The sequence below is a fragment of the Cydia fagiglandana genome, chromosome 18 (assembly GCF_963556715.1).
Source record: "Cydia fagiglandana chromosome 18, ilCydFagi1.1, whole genome shotgun sequence".
Lineage (NCBI taxonomy): Eukaryota > Metazoa > Arthropoda > Insecta > Lepidoptera > Tortricidae > Cydia > Cydia fagiglandana.
The window spans coordinates 1,643,436-1,662,552 of NC_085949.1; the positions used below are offsets into that span (position 1 = coordinate 1,643,436).

The 19,117-nt window shown below is 38.9% G+C and overlaps 1 protein-coding gene across 1 annotated transcript; it reads right to left on the bottom strand.

The window, feature by feature from the left end:
* Positions 1-458: 458 nt before the first annotated feature.
* On the bottom strand, positions 459-3,221 carry LOC134673089 (putative nuclease HARBI1). Its single transcript, XM_063531028.1, has 5 exons — positions 2,641-3,221; positions 2,145-2,280; positions 1,876-2,017; positions 1,498-1,782; positions 459-652 (listed from the first exon to the last, which is right to left on the bottom strand). The coding sequence occupies exons 1-5, from the start codon at positions 2,748-2,750 to the stop codon at positions 543-545; spliced, it is 783 nt and encodes a 260-aa protein (XP_063387098.1). The 5' UTR covers positions 2,751-3,221; the 3' UTR covers positions 459-542.
* Between the last annotated feature and the right edge of the window lie 15,896 nt (positions 3,222-19,117).

Here is a 19,117-nt window from a genome sequence, read left to right on the forward strand (position 1 = left end):
GCTCGGGCCGCGCGGATGCTAGACAGGAGTGAGGCCGGCATGACACAGGCGCAGGAGTCTGCGACTCGGGCCGCGCGGATGCTAGACAGGAGTGAGGCCGGCATGACACAGGCGCAGGAGCCTGCGACTCGGGCCGCGCGGATGGCTGCTGGAGGCAGGCAGCATGCGCCGCAGAGTCCTACGCCCTTACCACTTACGCCACGGCGGCGGCGAACACGTCCGACGCCAACATTCTCCTCTCGTACTCGTACCCAGACACAGTCCGATTTGGCAAGGCAAGCCTTCGTCAGGTCTGACTGTGAATGGCGAAATTTCCAAATGGAGGCAGAGCGGGAGAGGAATAGGTTAAGAGAATTAGAGATAAGGATGCAAGAAAGATGGTTAGATTGTTTTAGTCAATTGTTAGTATTGGGAAATAGAATTGTAAGTCATTGGGAAAAAAAATAAAAATGTTATAAATGTGTATGTATATTTTTGTTTTACCTATTTAACAAATGATACTTGGTACCTATTTGCAAACATTACACTCTTAAACAATTATACTATGACCGTCTTGATGCAAGTCTTCTAGCTAACTGATCCCGTAGTGCTCTCCCCATTAATAATTCGCTAGCACCTCCATCTTCCAACACCACTTCCTCTCGATGAAATTCTGAAAAGAGAGAGCTCTTCTATAGGTAATTATTTATTTTATATACTAATATTATAAAAATGTAATCTTGAAGTTTTGTATGTTATCCTAAACTAGGTTCCTATCCGATTTCATACATTCTTTCACCAGTAGGTATATCCATACTATCCATACGAATATTATAAAAGGAAGTCTGTCTGTCTGTCTGTTACCTCTTCACGCTTAAACCGCTGAACCGATTTAGATGAAATTTGGTATAGAGATTGTTTGAATCCCGGGGAAGGACAAACGGTCCTTTTGGACAAAATAATAGCTAACAAGATTACTGATTCCACGCAGACGAAGTCGCGGGCAAAAGCTAGTAATAATAATAATATTAAAAATGCGAAAGTGTGTCTGTCTGTTACCTTTTCACGCTTAAACCGCTGAACCGGTTTAGTTGAAATTTAGTATAGGGGTAGTTTGACTCCCGGGGAAGGACATAGGATACTTTTTATCTCAGAATCCCTAAAGGGGGTGGAAATTTGTATGGGCAATCAATAACCGCTGAACAGATTTAAATGAAATTTGGTATGGTGATAGGTTTGAGTTGTGGGGAAGGATATAGAATAGTTTTTATCCCAGAAATCATCCTTTAAGGGGGTGGAAGTTTATATGGGGAATCAACAAAACGCACATTGGATAAAATAATACCTACCCAAATTACTGATTCCAGGCAGATGAAGTCGCGGGAAAAAGCTAGTATACTAATAAAAAGGACCTTCGAGATGGGATATAGGCTATACTGGCTATACATAGTTATGTATAGCCTATATCCCATCCCGAAGGCCCTTTTTATTAGTGCTGTTTTCTTATATAATAGATACCTTGATCTTGTTCACATATCTCTTCGGGATCCGGAACATTGTACTTTAAGGCAATGTTGTGTAGCACAGAACATGCTATAATAATTTGTGAGCATTTTTCTGGCCTATAATGTAAATTTCTATCTCGGTGTACACAGCGCCAACGGTTCTTCAATCGCCCAAAAGTGTTTTCAATGACAACTCTTGCAGAAGTGTGGGCTGCATTGAAGGTTTCTTCAATAGAGTTGGGAGTTGGGTTTAAATATGGTGTCATCAGCCATGGCCGTTGAGGGTAACCAGAATCACCTGTAAAATAGGAATATTTTTTATTAAGGACAAAAATAAATGCTGTTTTAAATTAATCATAATTTAAATTATATTCAAAATATATTGTCTTACCTAAAAGCCAGACAATTTCATTACGCCTGTGTAAAGACTGTATATAATTGTTAACATTACTATTTTCCCATATGAAAGAATCATGGGCTGCACCTCCAAACTTAGCATTAATGGATAAAATTTTACAATCCTGATCACATATCTGAAAAATTAATATATTGTATATAATATTACGAGTAGTAAGTAAATAGCTTTTAGATAAACATGTCAATCTAAATTTATTAAGGAGTAGGTTAGGTACCTATACAGATAAAAACAGACCTACTTACCATTTGTACATTCATTGAGTGATAATGCTTTCTACAGAAATATAAGTGTTCTTCTTCCTTTTTGGGTGTAAATATCTTGAAGTGGCTGCAGTCAATGCTTCCTATCACCCCTGGGATTCCATATTTATTGAAAAAACTAAAATGTGAAGATTGGTTTGTAGGTATTGTATTGTGGTCATAAGAGGAAAGAATATTACGTGAGTGAGTGAGTCAGTGTCGAAAATAAGGAACTTTGTTGCACAATAATTCTTAAACTACAATATGAACATATTGAATGTTTTTGAGAATATATCTTAAGCATGTTAAGCCCTATATATTAATGAAAATTCAGGGTTCTAGCTTCAGCCAGCACAATATTACAGGACGTCGAAAATGGCCTGAATCGCTTCGAGAAAAGGATGGTACGGCCGTGCCTCTTTGTTTTGCTCGACTTGGCGGGGGCACTGCCGTAAATTACGTCAGTACCTAGTTTAAGTTGTGATTCGTCTATTTTTACCTGTGTCTAATGTCATCTCTTTCTTGGCGTGTGGTTGGAAAATTGATAAACATTTTTAGAATATTGGGGTGGTTCAAAGCGGTTGTTACTTCTTCAATATAAACACTCATTGCTTCCTGCGAAAAATGGTGTGCCTTGCCAGTCACACGTTGGTAACTACCTTGTGCATAAAATAGTAATGCACATAAAACCTGCAAGAGTTAGTTTGTTGGTTAATTACAAAATAACACTCATAAATGTCAAATAAAATGTATAAGTACTTAACACTTTTATAGAATTTATACTTAACTTTGATTCCACTGACACTCTTTGAGTGGATTTCAAATCCGCATGATTTATTAACAAATCACACAAATCCTCAAAAGCTTCCTTGCTAAGCCTATATTCTTTAATAAAATTATTCTCACTTATGTGTTGAAGTGGGTTTCTTAATATGTTTCTCATATCGGCTTGATATTTTCCTTGTTCACGTCGTTCGTCTTCATATGCAGCTTTCGCTAACATATCCCATGCCAAATAATGCCTTGCTGACATTATTTACATAAATAATGATAAGAAAATATACTATAACACGAATCCTAATAAGTTTTCACGCTCCAATATGCCAGTGAAATAGATTACTACAGTCGATAACGTATTGCTCGGTAGCGTATGTCAAAAATGTGACTCATGGTACCAATTTCTATAGGCAACAGCTACAAACGTTACTCGCTAGCGAGCTAGGTAAAATACCTATCGAAAAGTAATCGCTAGCGTTGAACTCATACTGCCGATTTTTAGTTCTATGAGTGACCGCCGACGGCGCTGTACTATTCTCCATAGAAATCATTTACGCAGTCGCTAGCGAGCATCGTCACTGTAAACTCATGGTAATGGTACTGATTCCCCACGACATCTGCGCGTATTTGGACAAAGATTGAATTTACTTTCGATAACTTGGCACTGCATAATTATTGGACAACGTTTTCTTCCCCACCCCTACACGACGGCCCCTGCGCTGACCCTTGGACAGAGTTTTGCAAGAAAAATAAGCGAGTTCATGCGAGATTGCGAGCAGATTCTACAAATTTGAAATTATTATCATAACAGTGATAAGCACAATGCCGTTGAATTAGAGGAGCAATGGCCGTACAGGAGTACGTATCCGTGAAATACATAGGTACATAAAACTTTCTTCATTTGTGTTTTGATTTTTATTATTAAATTGCCATGAGCTGTTAAGTTCGTAAACAAGAAATCGGTCTAATTTTTTCTAACAATTTCAACCATCTGTTAGTTTTGTGTGGTTATCCTCATTTTATGAATGTTGTTCTTATTTTCAGGTGGATGTAAACATTCATTGGCGGTATTATACTGATGGCTAATTAGAACCATTGAGCCATGACATACTTCCTTGCAGTGTTATTCGGCTAAGCCTCGAGCATCCTGTGAATCTGAAGGATATAATTATTTCCATAAAAAAGAGCAATCGAATTAGGACCAAGATATCCCGAGAATCTAAAGACATTTTATAAAAAATGCAATAAAATGAAAATGGGAGACTCTCTTATTTTAACAATGTTACAAGATCATGACAATGTTATGGTCTATACTTATTAAAATTTTAAAACCAACATGTCTTTATCTTTGACTTGAAAATGTACAAATGATTTGGGTTAAGTTTTATGAAATGCAACTTATGCTAAAAATCTATTATTATTATATGTCAAATTATCGTGAACTGGATGTTGCTTAAGGCGTATCCAGATTAGTCAATTTTTCGCCAATCTGATTAAATTGCCCGATCGAATCGGGACGTACGGACGCAAACGCCAATTTGGCTCGCCGAATTCAACCGCCGATAATGACCGATAAAATGAGGTGCGGACACAAGAACACCTATTTGTGAGGCTAGTATTTTCGTTATGGGGCATTTTTTCAATTTAAATGGCTCTAATATCACCATAAATCTAAAATTGGAGATTGACGCCAATTTCATTTCTGATCAAATCGACCGATTTGATCAGTCCCGTCTGGATACCGCTTTAGCACCGCGAAAGGGCGCTGCGCGGTGCGCGCGGATTGACGCATGCGCGTACCGTATGCTTAGTATCTATGGTAATATAATTTTAAAAAATATGCAAATAAAAGGCGGCAAAGTTTATTCGTTGTGCAATACTCAATAAGTTACCGCTTATTTTAATACCTACTCGTAATAAACAAAATGAGTTCAAGTGACGAAAACGACCTGGAATAGACGGCACACCGCCTCATTTGAAAGCAGAAGCAAACTTAATAATGAATAACTAGCTTCCTGCTAAGTCCAGGGACAAATGGTCGTTTCTCAAAAAGTTGGCACCGCCACCTGTAAATAGGTTTATGTTAGAACTTTTTTTTCGTTATGTACTATTTTTATATATAAAAAATTAATACATATTTAGAGAGACTTTTTACACAGAGGCCTAATACTTTGAAAAAAATTTAATAAATATTGATTACAAAAAAAAATATTGTAACTACGTTTATCCGTTAACCTGCCGTGTCCCAACGCGAGGTACTGATGTTCCGAGCTATGAAAACCACACAAAATATTAACTTAATTTAACGGCATTACCGTATTTTATTAACATATATACTTAAGTTTTAAAGTATTACTATCGCATAACAATATTATACTTATATTTTAAGTTATTCGGCTTCAAAGTTTGTCCAAGGCAATTCTTAACAGTCACCTGGCGCGTTACATTCACGACGATTGTATAACCCCCACCGCACCTTTCCCGTCTCACTCCGCACGAGCTGAAGCCGTCACTCATCAGCTATCACCTGGTAGGACGAAGACGTGGTTATTGTGCTTCGCAAATAAAACACAAACGACAAAGTATCGGAAATTGGAGTTTGTAATGGGTAAGTACTCTTTATCCTGGAGTCGATATCTTGCTAATTATGTAACCTATCGCATTACTATCAAGATATGTAACGTAAACAATAGTTTAGTTTTATATGCCTAAGTATGGAGTTCATCAAGCTAATACATTTTGTGTATTCGCGATATAACTGCCATTTTCCCCATCACCTGCATATCGTCCACCTGGCTAAAACTGCCAGGTGGATGAGATTTTGCGGCAGGTTAATGTCACTGATACCACAACTAATACTCGTAACTATATAATTATATAGCGGTTATATCGCTTTTGTGTGTTAATTTAGGAATAAAAACTATCCTGTCTGTTAAAGCTGCATATTATTGAAATTTTTGTACTTTTGTCTTAAGTCTCGTTAACCTGTCCAAAAAAGTCAGGTGAATGATGCAATGGCAGGTGAACGAAGCGTCCTTCACCTGCCATATGACAGGTGATCGATAATTATTTAAAATCCACGTTACATATACTCAAACTAGATTTGTGACGTCCCACGGGAGAAGGTACCTTATGAGGGTTTTTAGTTTTAGACATATATTAAAATGTTTTGTAAAAAGTATAAGTATATGCAGATTAGTCCCGTTCTTGTCAAAACCCAGTTCTGATGATGGGATCTATGAAGAATCGAGGGAACTCCTCAAATCTTAAAGGCATACATATAGTGATTTTTGTGTTTTTATTTACAAATCAAGCATATACATTCACAAAAGACATTGGATGAAGTGGAACTGCTGATGAAGATCAGAACGAAACTCTTCAACGACGCATAGTTCACGTTTGGCGATTTGTCCTCTTCGTTATGTTTTTTAAGCAAGATAAGTTTATAAGCTGCATTTTTGTCAATCTCGAGTTCTGATGATGGGATCCATGAGGAATCGAGGGAACTCCTCAAATCTTAAAGGCATACATATAGTGATTTTTGTGTTTTTATTTACAAATCAAGCATATACATTCACAAAAGTGACATTGGATGAAGTGGAACTGCTGATGAAGATCAGAACGGAACTCTTCAACGATGCATAGTTCACGTTTGGCGATTTGTCCTCTTCGTTATGTTTGCTAAGCAAGATAAGTTTATAAGCTGCATTTTTGTCAATCTCGAGTTCTGATGATGGGATCCATGAGGAATCGAGGGAACTCCTCAAACCTTAAAGGCATGCGTATAGTGACTTTTGGATTTACATCAGAAAATCAAGCATTTTCATTAAAAACTGTCGCATTTGATGAAGTGGAACTGCTGATGATGTTAGAACAGAACTCTTCAACGATGCATAGTACACGTTTGGCGATTTAGATTTTGACTTGGATTGGGACTGGGGCTGGGACCCGGACCCAGACTCGGGCCCGGACTCGGACCCGGACTGTGACTCGGACCCGGACCTAGACTCAAACCCGGAGTCGGACCTGGACCTGGATCCCGGCTCTTATCTGAACCTGAACCCGGACCTAACCTGACCTGACCTTGCACCAAACCTGAGTTCCACTAGGTACTGCGAGGGTTCAACATCAGCTCTATCTTGGGTACTGCGCTCCCAAGTGCTCATCAAGACGTGTCGAATGACCAAAACAGCATGTGTCTATGTTGCATCAAACCTGACTTCCAGTAGGTACTGCTAGGGTTCAGCATCAGCTCTATCTAGGGTACTGCTTTCCCAAGTGCTCATCAAGACGTGTCGAATGACCAAAACAGCGTGTGTCTATGTTGCACCAAACCTGAGTTCCACTAGGTACTGCGAGGGTTCAGCATCAGCTCTATCTTAGTAACCACTTTTCCAAGTGTTCATCAAGACGTGTTGGATGACCAAAACAGCGTGTGTCTATGTTGCACTAAACCTGAGTTCCACTAGGTACTGCGAGGGTTCATCATCAGCTCTATCTTGGGTACTGCTTTCCCAAGTGCTCATCAAGACGTGTCGAATGACCAAAACAGCATGTGTCTATGTTGCATCAAACCTGAGTTCCAGTAGGTACTGCGAGGGTTCATCATCAGCTCTATCTTGGGTACTGCTTTCCCAAGTCCTCATCAAGACGTGTCGAATGACCAAAACAGCGTGTGTCTATGTTGCACCAAACCTGAGTTCCACTAGGTACTGCGAAGGTTCAGCATCAGCTCTATCTTAGTAACCACTTTTCCAAGTGTTCATCAAGACGTGTTGGATGACCAAAACAGCGTGTGTCTATGTTGCACCAAACCTGAGTTCCACTAGGTGCTGCGAGGGTTCAGCATCAGCTCTATCTTGGGTACTGCTCTCCCAAGTCCTCATCAAGACGTGTCGAATGACCAAAACAGCGTGTGTCTATGTTGCACCAAACCTGAGTTCCACTAGGTACTGCGAGGGTTCAGCATCAGCTCTATCTTGGGTACTGCTCTCCCAAGTCCTCATCGAGACGTGTCGAATGACCAAAACAGCATGTGTCTATGTTGCATCAAACCTGACTTCCAGTAGGTACTGCGAGGGTTCAGCATCAGCTCTATCTAGGGTACTGCTTTCCCAAGTGCTCATCAAGACGTGTCGAATGACCAAAACAGCGTGTGTCTATGTTGCACCAAACCTGAGTTCCACTAGGTACTGCGAGGGTTCAGCATCAGCTCTATCTTAGTAACCACTTTTCCAAGTGTTCATCAAGACGTGTTGGATGACCAAAACAGCGTGTGTCTATGTTGCACCAAACCTGAGTTCCACTAGGTACTGCGAGGGTTCATCATCAGCTCTATCTTGGGTACTGCTTTCCCAAGTGCTCATCAAGACGTGTCGAATGACCAAAACAGCATGTGTCTATGTTGCATCAAACCTGAGTTCCAGTAGGTACTGCGAGGGTTCATCATCAGCTCTATCTTGGGTACTGCTTTCACAAGTCCTCATCAAGACGTGTCGAATGACCAAAACAGCGTGTGTCTATGTTGCACCAAACCTGAGTTCCACTAGGTACTGCGAAGGTTCAGCATCAGCTCTATCTTAGTAACCACTTTTCCAAGTGTTCATCAAGACGTGTTGGATGACCAAAACAGCGTGTGTCTATGTTGCACCAAACCTGAGTTCCACTAGGTGCTGCGAGGGTTCAGCATCAGCTCTATCTTGGGTACTGCTCTCCCAAGTCCTCATCAAGACGTGTCGAATGACCAAAACAGCGTGTGTCTATGTTGCACCAAACCTGAGTTCCACTAGGTACTGCGAGGGTTCAGCATCAGCTCTATCTTGGGTACTGCTCTCCCAAGTCCTCATCGAGACGTGTCGAATGACCAAAACAGCGTGTGTCTATGTTGCACCAAGCCTGAGTTCCACTAGGTGCTGCGAGGGTTCAGCATCAGCTCTATCTTGGGTACTGCCCTCCCAAGTCCTCATCAAAACGTGTCAAATGACCAAAACAGCGTGTGTCTATGTTGCACCAAACCTGAGTTCCACGAGGTGTTGCGAGGGTTCAGCATCAGCTGTATCTTGGGTACTGCCCTCGTAAGTCCTCATCAAGACGTGTCGAATGACCAAAACAGCGTGTGTCTATGTTGTACCAAACCTGAGTTCCACTAGGTACTGCGAGGGTTCAGCATCAGCTCTATCTTGGGTACTGCTCTTCCAAGTGCTCATCATGACGTGTTGGATGACCAAAACAGCGTGTGTCTATGTTGCACCAAACCTGAGTTCCACTACGTGCTGCGAGGGTTCAGCATCAGCTCTATCTTGGGTACTGCCCTCCCAAGTGCTCATCAAGACGTGTTGGATGACCAAAACAGTGTGTGTCTATGTTGCACCAAACCTGAGTTCCACTAGGTGCTGCGAGGGTTCAGCATCAGCTCTATCTTGGGTACTGCTCTTCCAAGTGCTCATCAAGACGTGTTGGATGACCAAAACAGCATGTGTCTATGTTGCACCAAACCTGAGTTCCACTAGGTGCTGCGAGGGTTCAGCATCAGCTCTATCTTGGGTACTGCCCTCCCAAGTCCTCATCAAAACGTGTCGAATGACCAAAACAGCGTGTGTCTATGTTGCACCAAACCTGAGTTCCACTAGTTACTGCGAGGGTTCAGCATCAGCTCTATCTTGGATACTGCTCTTCCAAGTGCTCATCAAGACGTGTTGGATGACCAAAACAGCGTGTGTCTATGTTGCACCAAACCTGAGTTCCACTAGGTGCTGCGAGGGTTCAGCATCAGCTCGATATTGGGTACTGCCCTCCCAAGTCCTCATCAAAACGTGTCGAATGACCAAAACAGCGTGTGTCTATGTTGCACCGAACCTGAGTTCCACTAGGTGCTGCGAGGGTTCAGCATCAGCTGTATCTTGGGTACTGCCCTCCCAAGTCCTCATCAAGACGTGTCGAATGACCAAAACAGCGTGTGTCTATGTTGCACCAAACCTGAGTTCCACTAGGTACTGCGAGGGTTCAGCATCAGCTCTATCTTGGGTACTGCCCTCCCAAGTCCTCATGAAGACGTGTCGAATGACCAAAACAGCGTGTGTCTATGTTGCATCAAACCTGAGGGTCAATTTTCAAATAGGCATTTTTTGCTGTCCCACGGCTAAAACTCGAAGTCCATAGGACTAAAAGACTGGGTATGTATATATTTTCATTCAGTGTATTATAAGCTTTAAAAATCATGCACAACTGTACCAAAAATATTATTTGGTCCTGACAAAATCGCATTTGAAGTTCCAAAAACGGCGAAATTTGCCGTTTTTCGCGTGTCCCAGTGGCGGCATCGCGCAATAAAAAAAATCATAACTTTGGATGTAGGCAACGTATTATAAACAACTTTGTATTTCTATAAAGAGCATTTTCTAGAGAATTGATTTAATCATATTGATAAATTAATGCGTTATTTAATAAAACAAGGGAAGCCTTTTTATCGCTGTCCCGCGCGGCACCTGTTTTGTTATGACTTAAATATACCCCCTATAATCTTCTTTGTCTATTGAATAACGGTTAGATTAAATTTACAACGCAATAGTGCGGTTAGTTGGGCATCGATTGACATCAAATGTAAACCCGGAAACAGTTTAATTTATTTAAAAACAGATAAAAATCTCTTTCTATATATTTTGGTACGACTACAACGACATTTGTATGGACGCTGAATACGTTGGTACATAGTTGGAATAAAAATATTTCTTTTATAATAATAGTTGCAAATATAGTGTTAAAATATATAGTAAAATAAATAAGTGAATCTGTTGTATTGTGTAGAAAATATCGCTAAAAAATATTATTGGCGACATGTCGCGACATTTGTATGGCGACATTTATACGGCTATTTTGACCGTATAAATGTCGATTGTGGCATACAAATGTCGACATAGTGCCATACAGATGTCGAGAAGGTGTTATACATATGTCGTCAGGGTCTTATAAATGCAACAAAAATAATAAATAGTGGCATATACATGTTGATACTGCCATATAATGTCGAAAAAATGTCGTATACATGTCAAAAGCGCCTTACAAATGGCTAAATAGTGTCATACAAATGTCGATCTTTAAACGTCCATATCTAGCTAACTATAAAAAGTACAGAGGTGCCTCTTACAGTATATTTTTTGTTGTTAAAAACCCTTCCTAAAACGATGATTATAAATCAGATTTTTCAAAAATAAAAAATTGCCATACAAATGTCGAAAAAACACCCTCTTCAAAAATTGACCCCTGAGTTCCACTAGGTACTGCGATGGTCCAGCATCAGCTCTATCTTGAGTTCTGCTCTCCCAAGTGCTCACCAAGACGAGTTGGATGACCAAAACTGCATGTGCCTATGTTGCACCAAACCTGAGTTCCACTAGGTACTGCCAGGGTGAATTGACAGTAAGATTGAATGTTTACTTATTCACAGAAACTTGTTGTTAAATTGGGAATCGAATCGAAGGTGAGGTGGGTCAGAATCCAAAATTTTAATCATCATGGTGGACAATAAGGTCCCTTTTTACAGAAGATGACACATTTTTCGATTATTTTTAGAAGGCATTGAAAATGATGTGGTGGACAGGTGGATGACACTCATTACAGGTGAACGATGACAAGAAACCAGGTTAACGGCAACGGACACAGGTTAATGACGCCTCTCGATAACCTGTCAATATTTTCATTGGAATTTGTACTTATTTCTCGATAACCTGCTTCTACTATCGATAACCTGGAGACAAAATATCTTTCACCTGTCCTTGATATCATTAACCTGAATTTCAAACGCCTATATCTCCTAAACTAATTGAAGGAATTGCTTCCCTTCCACATTTTCTAATAGTTAAAGTTGCCTTTTAACGATCCCAATAAAAAAAAATGCGAAAATGCAAAATTTTTGAAAAACGTTAACGTTAACCTGGCGGTGCCAACTTTTTGAGAAACGACCAAATACAACAGGACTTACGACATGCTCATGCTGTGGAAGGACACAAGAAGGACAGCCAAAACGCAAGAAACACCTACTCTGAAAGTGGTTTTTAGCGTATTTCTGTGACCAAGTGAAAACTAAAAAGCCATCTACATTTAATATAAACTAAGAATAGGTATGCGTTGTTTTTTTAATTGTATTCGCGTCACTTTACCCCTATTAAATACGCTTTACTAAATTGAATTTGTTTTATTTCCTCACATAATTTGAGAATAGTGCTTACTAAGTATACCTCAATGGAAGCAAAAATGTAGTATTTTTGCGAGTTGATACACTTGCTACTTGTGTATAGTGGCAAATGTATTAAACCCGCAATCAACACTAATCAATATGTAAACAGGCCCCAACGTGAAGCACATTTACCCTACAGACATACTTATCCATATTGACCATATTTCAACCTCTCAACTCTCTTCAAGGGCACGCCACACAGCGTGATCCTATATACTGTTGTAATGTTAATGCTTAAGGATAATAATTTGTGGATTTATAAAATAAAACGAAACGAAATTTACTGGATTTATATTATATTATTTTGGATTTATATTATAAGTTTTCTAAAGTACAGTCGCCATCAGATATATTGGTGCAGCTAGGGTGCTCATAAATATCTGAACACGCCTCTATTATCAGGGCGTGCGTGTTCAGATATTGTGAACACCTTGCCGAGAATGCCGAGCCCATATATAATAGCCAATAACGACCTAGTTATAAGACTATTACAATCTTAATCATTATGTATGTATAATACAACAATCACGTTTATATAGTCCTCACAAACGTATAAGTTACCATTTTGGCCAATATATCTTCAAAGCTTGGCACCGAATCGCTGTTAAAGACTTTGGTGTGCTCAAATACGCTGAATTTGGAAAGTAACGTCTGTACTTCCTACAAGACAAGACTTTTGAGTTCATCTCTGTAAAATTCTATTTCCATTCGAACGTTTCCGGGATCGTCTCCATCTATTGTGTTGATACTGAGATCCAAAATGACTCGTGTAGCAGTCCAAGAGTCGTGGTGAAGGCGTTAATGAAAATGTTCTCCAAGAAGCAGTGCCAAGTAGTCGAAAGCAATCGTTATCATTATCAAAATATCCGTGTTGATCGTGCTAGGGACGTTAAAAATACTTATTCTAGAAATCACACCGACATCCAATTACAAGAAAACACAAATGTTTCGTCCGACCATTATTTTCCAATTATTTGCAAGTTATTTTCCAAGAATGACACTGACAGTTGACATCGATTTTTTTTCTATCTCGTCCCATTTACTGCGCGCAAAGGAATTAATTACTCGAGTCTGCCATTTCACCTCACAAACGTCATATCGATCATTTAAAAAATTATATTTAATCAATAAAATGATATAAAAATAAAAGAGCTGCATTTCCGTGATCGCTATAATGAATACTACCGGGAAAAAATATAATTTGCCTATCTTCAAAAAACTTTACCTACCCAATTATAAATTATCGTCATTAGCGCTGGCGTCTTCTCTCTCTAATACATGTACGGAAATGTAAAAAAAAAGCACGACTAACACTAACTGATGATTCCAATATTATGCAAATATCGGTTTGATGTCAGGTGTACGTTCGTCTTAATGATTATTCGTTTTAAAAGGGAATTTCTAGGTAAGTAATCAATTTTCAAATTGTAAAAATATTGTTTGTAAATCCATAATTTGTATAATTTGCCTTTGATAAATGAATAATGTGGTCTAACAGGCTCACGGTGTATAGCGGACACGTATTTCTATAGATATAAAACGTATTATTTCGATAGAACTCCAATTCCCAACCCGACCTAACGCGGTGGCTCGTAATAGAGAAAATTGGAAAAGTGCAACGTTTCCCATCTCACAAGTTAAAGCGAATTTGGTGTTCGATTTTATGATTTAAAGGACAATATAGTGCATTTAGCTTAGAACTAGCTTTTTACTGGATTAAGGGTTTGAATTTAAGCTTGATTATTATACCGTTAAACCCACCTTTGCACCTGATATCAAACCGATGTTTGATGCATAATTGAAATCATACATTTTAGCGCCAAAATTCGTAATTTACAGTTTGGGATAAGTTTAATATAATGTATTATCATTAGGAGAATCCGCCCAGATTTGATGGACACCCCAGCGTTTTTCCTAGTTTTGATGTGCAGCGCCACGCATGGTAAAATAAAGCACTAATTCGACCAAAATTCCAAGGCAAATTACAAACGGCGCCGTTAATACATACTCGTAATGCCGATATTTTACAAAATGTCTTCGGCAATTTGCAAACGGCGAAACGTTTGTAGATTACCCACGCCGTTTGTAAACGGCGGATTCTTACAATTTGCCAATGACATTTATACATCTAGACAAGCGGCAGCGTGTCAAGCCAAGTTCAAGCAAAGGAACTGGCTAGCCAGCGCCGAGTGTAATATTACACGAACCACTTGGTGCCACTTTTGACCCTTCTATAACTCAAAACATCTTTGACGTAAACACATAAAACTACGTGTGTTTAATTATATCCATAAGGATATCTAGAAGCCCAAATTTCATGAAGCTAGCTCAAACGGTTATAAAGGTATGAAGGTCAAAAAGTCGTAAATTTTAAGACTGACTTATGACTTATAGTACCTAAACCTAACCTACTTCCAGATGACCTAGAAGGATGAAATTTGGAATCCAGCTTGGTTATTGTGTGTAACCGTAGGAAAAAATCTAAAAATAAAATAAAGTTAAAAAATAGGGGGGGTCCCCATACAAAAAAACCACTTTTTATTGGGACTAACATATAAGTACCTAAACCTAACCTACTTCCAGATGACCTAGAAGGATGAAATTTGGAATCCAGCTCGGTTATTGTGTGTAACCGTAGGAAAAAATCTAAAAATAAAATAAAGTTTAAAAATAGGGGGGGTCCCCATACAAAAAAACCATTTTTTATTGGGACTGATATAAGTACCTAAACCTAACCTACTTCCAGATGACCTAGAAGGATGAAATTTGGAATCCAGCTCGGTTATTGTGTGTAAGCGTAGGAAAAAATCTAAAAATAAAAAAAACTTAAAAAATAGGGGGGGGTCCCCATACAAAAAAAATATTTTTTTATTGTAGCATTGGAACCGTTACAAGCAGATATTTGAAACTACCCCAATATATGTATTATTATATTTACTATATTAAAATAAAGTTTAGTCAAAAAATAAGTGGTGTCCCCATACAAAAAACTTTTAATACGCTCTAAACAACCGGCCAACGGTGTGTCGTCGGCGGCGCGCGGTACCACATAATTATACAAAGAACAGAAGTAAAAACCATACAGCGGAAACACAAGAAAAAACATTAAATCTCAATACCTGCCTAGTTTTCTTTACAAAAAGTATTGATATCCCACCAAAAACATAAATGTAAAAAAGGAGAGAGTGAGATCTTAAAGTAGGTTAGATTCGGCTTGGCCAGGTTTTATCAGAATTACAATATATATAAAATGATTGATATAATGAAAATTGGCCAAGTCAAATCTAACCTACTTTAAGATCTCACATTTTTTTAAATAACAGCAATTGTTATAGGTATTCAATAAAGCAAAGAAATAGAGTTTAATACTTGTTTATAATGTTATATTGTTCCTATAAATACATATTTGGATTTTGCATAGAACTTGGCAGTGGCACTCATTTAGATCTCCATTCTTTTTGCGGCGAGCCCCACAGCCAAGCATAATTTTTGTATTGAACTTGGCTCTCCTTTTTTACATTTATGTTTTTGGTGGGATACGTATTACATATCCGTTTTTGGGTAGTCGGGCAAAAAGTAAAATAAATAGGTAATGCTCTAATCTTCGTCCTAGATACTTCTAGAAGATTGTCTTATGCTATAATGCTCATAGTAATGCAAGTTTAAGTAACCTAAGGCCCGGTATCCGACGTTTTATTGCAAACGCGCACCTTAGTTGCACCGATATATTGTTGCTAATACCAGAGACTATCACTTAATAAAGACAACAATCTTCATTGAAAGTAAACATTAGCATGAAAGTATTCATGCATGGAATATACTCAATGCGCCTCAAATAATTGTATTTTGTAACGAGAAAAATACAAGCGTGCCAAAAAACCACATCATGAAATTGATGATTGTGTCGGAGGCAAAGTCTCATTTTGGGTCGCTGAGTAACAGAGTAAGTTTGAAATTATCAATTATTTATTGTAAGATCTGGGCACGACATCTATATTTTTATAATATTTAAAGCTTTCGCATTTTGAACACATATTAACTTACATTTGGAGTCGGGGATTTATATCTTCGGGTGTGTGCGTGGATATTGTGAGGGTTGCGTGTCGGACTATTGACAATAAGTCGGGTAGTTGCACAATTCTCTGTTTTAACATTTTGCTGGAACATCTAGCCGCGACCACGACCAGTGAAACCTGTGTTGAAACCCGTCGGTAAATAAAAGTAATAAAATTAATTCGCGGTAGACCCGTCTATAAATGTGAGTATATCTATATTTTCTATCTGTCTCCGGTAACACCGATTTATTGCTGCACCAACTTTATGACTGAAACAGTCAGGTTATAGCCTAAACACAAGATAATAGTCTAAGCTTATATTGCCTAGATATACAGTTATTGTTGCTTCGGTACTTGTTAGTTTAAATTGCTTTTTAATGGGTAAATGGGGAAACCTAACTTTAGTTTGTTGGTAGATATTGATTTCCTCACAATAGACCTCGTGTAATGATTTGTTTTGGCGCTTCGTGGTTTCTTAGATTTAAAATGACTGTACCCCTAGTGTTTTCATTCGATAGCGTGAAGTGATTTACGCGTTTGCGTTAAGTCACATTTTGTATGGGATTTTGAGTTTCCATAACATCCCGCTAGCCGCGCTGTTCAAAATCCCATACAAAATGAGACGTCCTGCGTCTGTCATGCTATAGAATGAAATTTACTTTAAATAAATAAATAAATATTATAGGACATTCTTACACAGATTGACTAAGTCCCACAGTAAGCTCAAGAAGGCTTGTGTTGTGGGTACTCAGACAACGATATATATAATATACAAATACTTAAATACATAGAAATACATTAGGGGTTCTCAAATGGTATTGTAGTATACTACAATGCCATGTCGGTTCTTATAAACCCACCACACCTGTGATGGAAAGTACTCTTCTGCTCTTGTTATTAATAGGTTTTTAGGTGGACCTTGCTGTTATAAAATGTCAAATTAAACCAATGGATGAATTTAATAACATTAAAAATACTCAGAAAAAAGGTCTTTCTTAATTTTTCCCTGTCGATCAGCAAAAGTGGAGGTGGACTGGACACATGATGAGGGAAAATCGAGAGAAGTGGAGCAAAATTATAACAGGCTGGTACCCCAGAAACGCTAAGAGGAATAGGGGAAAACAACTCAAAAGATGGGAGGATAAGCTAAAACTTGCTGCGGGACCCAACTGGAGGAGAGTATCCCGCTGTAGAGTACAGTGGAAGCAGCTAGAGGAGGCCTTTGCCAAGAGGCACACTGAATTGAGGGACATACTCTGATGCAAAATAAAATCACAAATTACCAATTCAGGATGAAAAGGCTAATATCATATAATAATTTTTCCCTGTAGCTATGCTGTATGTAATTTTGCTGTAGGTACCCATCACGCAGGCAGCATTCATACGCTGAAAATCTTTGCGCGAGAAAGCGGTGAGTTACCAACCTGTGACTTCGCTTAAGCGTTTGCTGAGCGCCTTGTGCAGCCTCCGTGCATCCACACTGCACCCTCCTCATTCAATTGTTTGTCCTACTCAACTATTAAGACGAAACAGGAGCTGAGTTTTAAATATTTTACATATACCCGTCTCGCTAACGGAAGCGGCTCCTAAAACTAGTGCGATAAGGACAAGGCGAAAAATCCCGCGTAAAAATCTCAAAAATCGAGGTTTCGTACTTGACTGTTTCCTCCTCCAAAACTTAACCAATCCTAACCAAACTTGGAAATCTAAATGATTATAAAATTATCTGTGTCGGACCGTTTTGCTTTTTTGGCTAATTGACATCAGTTTTGAATACTACGCCTCTTATTGCGGCATAGTCAATTAGGCCATTTTAGCCATTTTTGAAGGGCTCTAGCACCTTAAAAAACATAAATATCAAAAAAAGCAAAACGGTCCGACACAATATTAATCTGTATTGAAAAAAATCATTGCTCTAGCGTCAAAACCCACGGAGGAAACAGTCGAGTACGTTTGTATGGAGAAATGACCACTCCTGTTGGCTCTTAAACTCCAAATTCAAAAGTGGTTGGCTGTGACAGCAGCTTCAAAGTATGTATTATGTACACTAGGTACAGTCGCCATCAGAATATGTATCAGCGGCCGAGGTGCTCAGAACACGGATTCTAACGCCTTGACATTATAATAGAGGCGCGTTCAGATATTTGTGGGAACTTTAGCTGCTCAGATATATCTGATGGCGACTGTACCTATTTAATTTTTGTCTACTTAACATAATACTAGTTTTTGCAGCCGACCCTATCAGTTCTTTAGTTAGTCAAAATAACCATGATGAATTGATGAACCGCCTCAGTTATGCGGTAGAGGGTATCGTCTTGGGTCGTCCCATTCGTTTCGTCAAGTTCTTAAATTAGTCCTATTTTGCTTTCGTCACTCATTCTACATTCATCACAATCGTCGGTTGCTTTCAATGTAGAATGAGTGACGAAAGCAGAATAGGACTAATTTAAGAACTTGACGAACGAATGGGACGGCCCAAGACGATACCCGATAGAGCAATTACGTGGTAGGTAGTGGTTGTGGTGTAGTAGGCGAGAGATACTAAATACGCTATCTAGTGGGTAATATCTGTGCTTGCGATGCTGCTACGTTTTGTGAAGTTTAAGAGGGTCATAAAGGCTTTGAGAATCGAATTCATCAATCAAGAGTGAACAGGCACCTTCTGGGCGAGCTCGCTCCATCGTAGGCCACGTCTACGCCTCGGCTAGTCTGTGGCCATGAGTAAACCCATGCATAATAAAAAAAAAAAAAGAATTGTGCCTGTGTGTAGGTACATTGAGATATTATGACTATAGAGAAGCCATACCAAACAATAAAATTATCACAATCGCAACCTGCAAACAAAACGTCGTAATTTTAATTTTTAAGAAGCAGAAACGTCTGCGAACGATGATATTAAGCTTAGAATAATT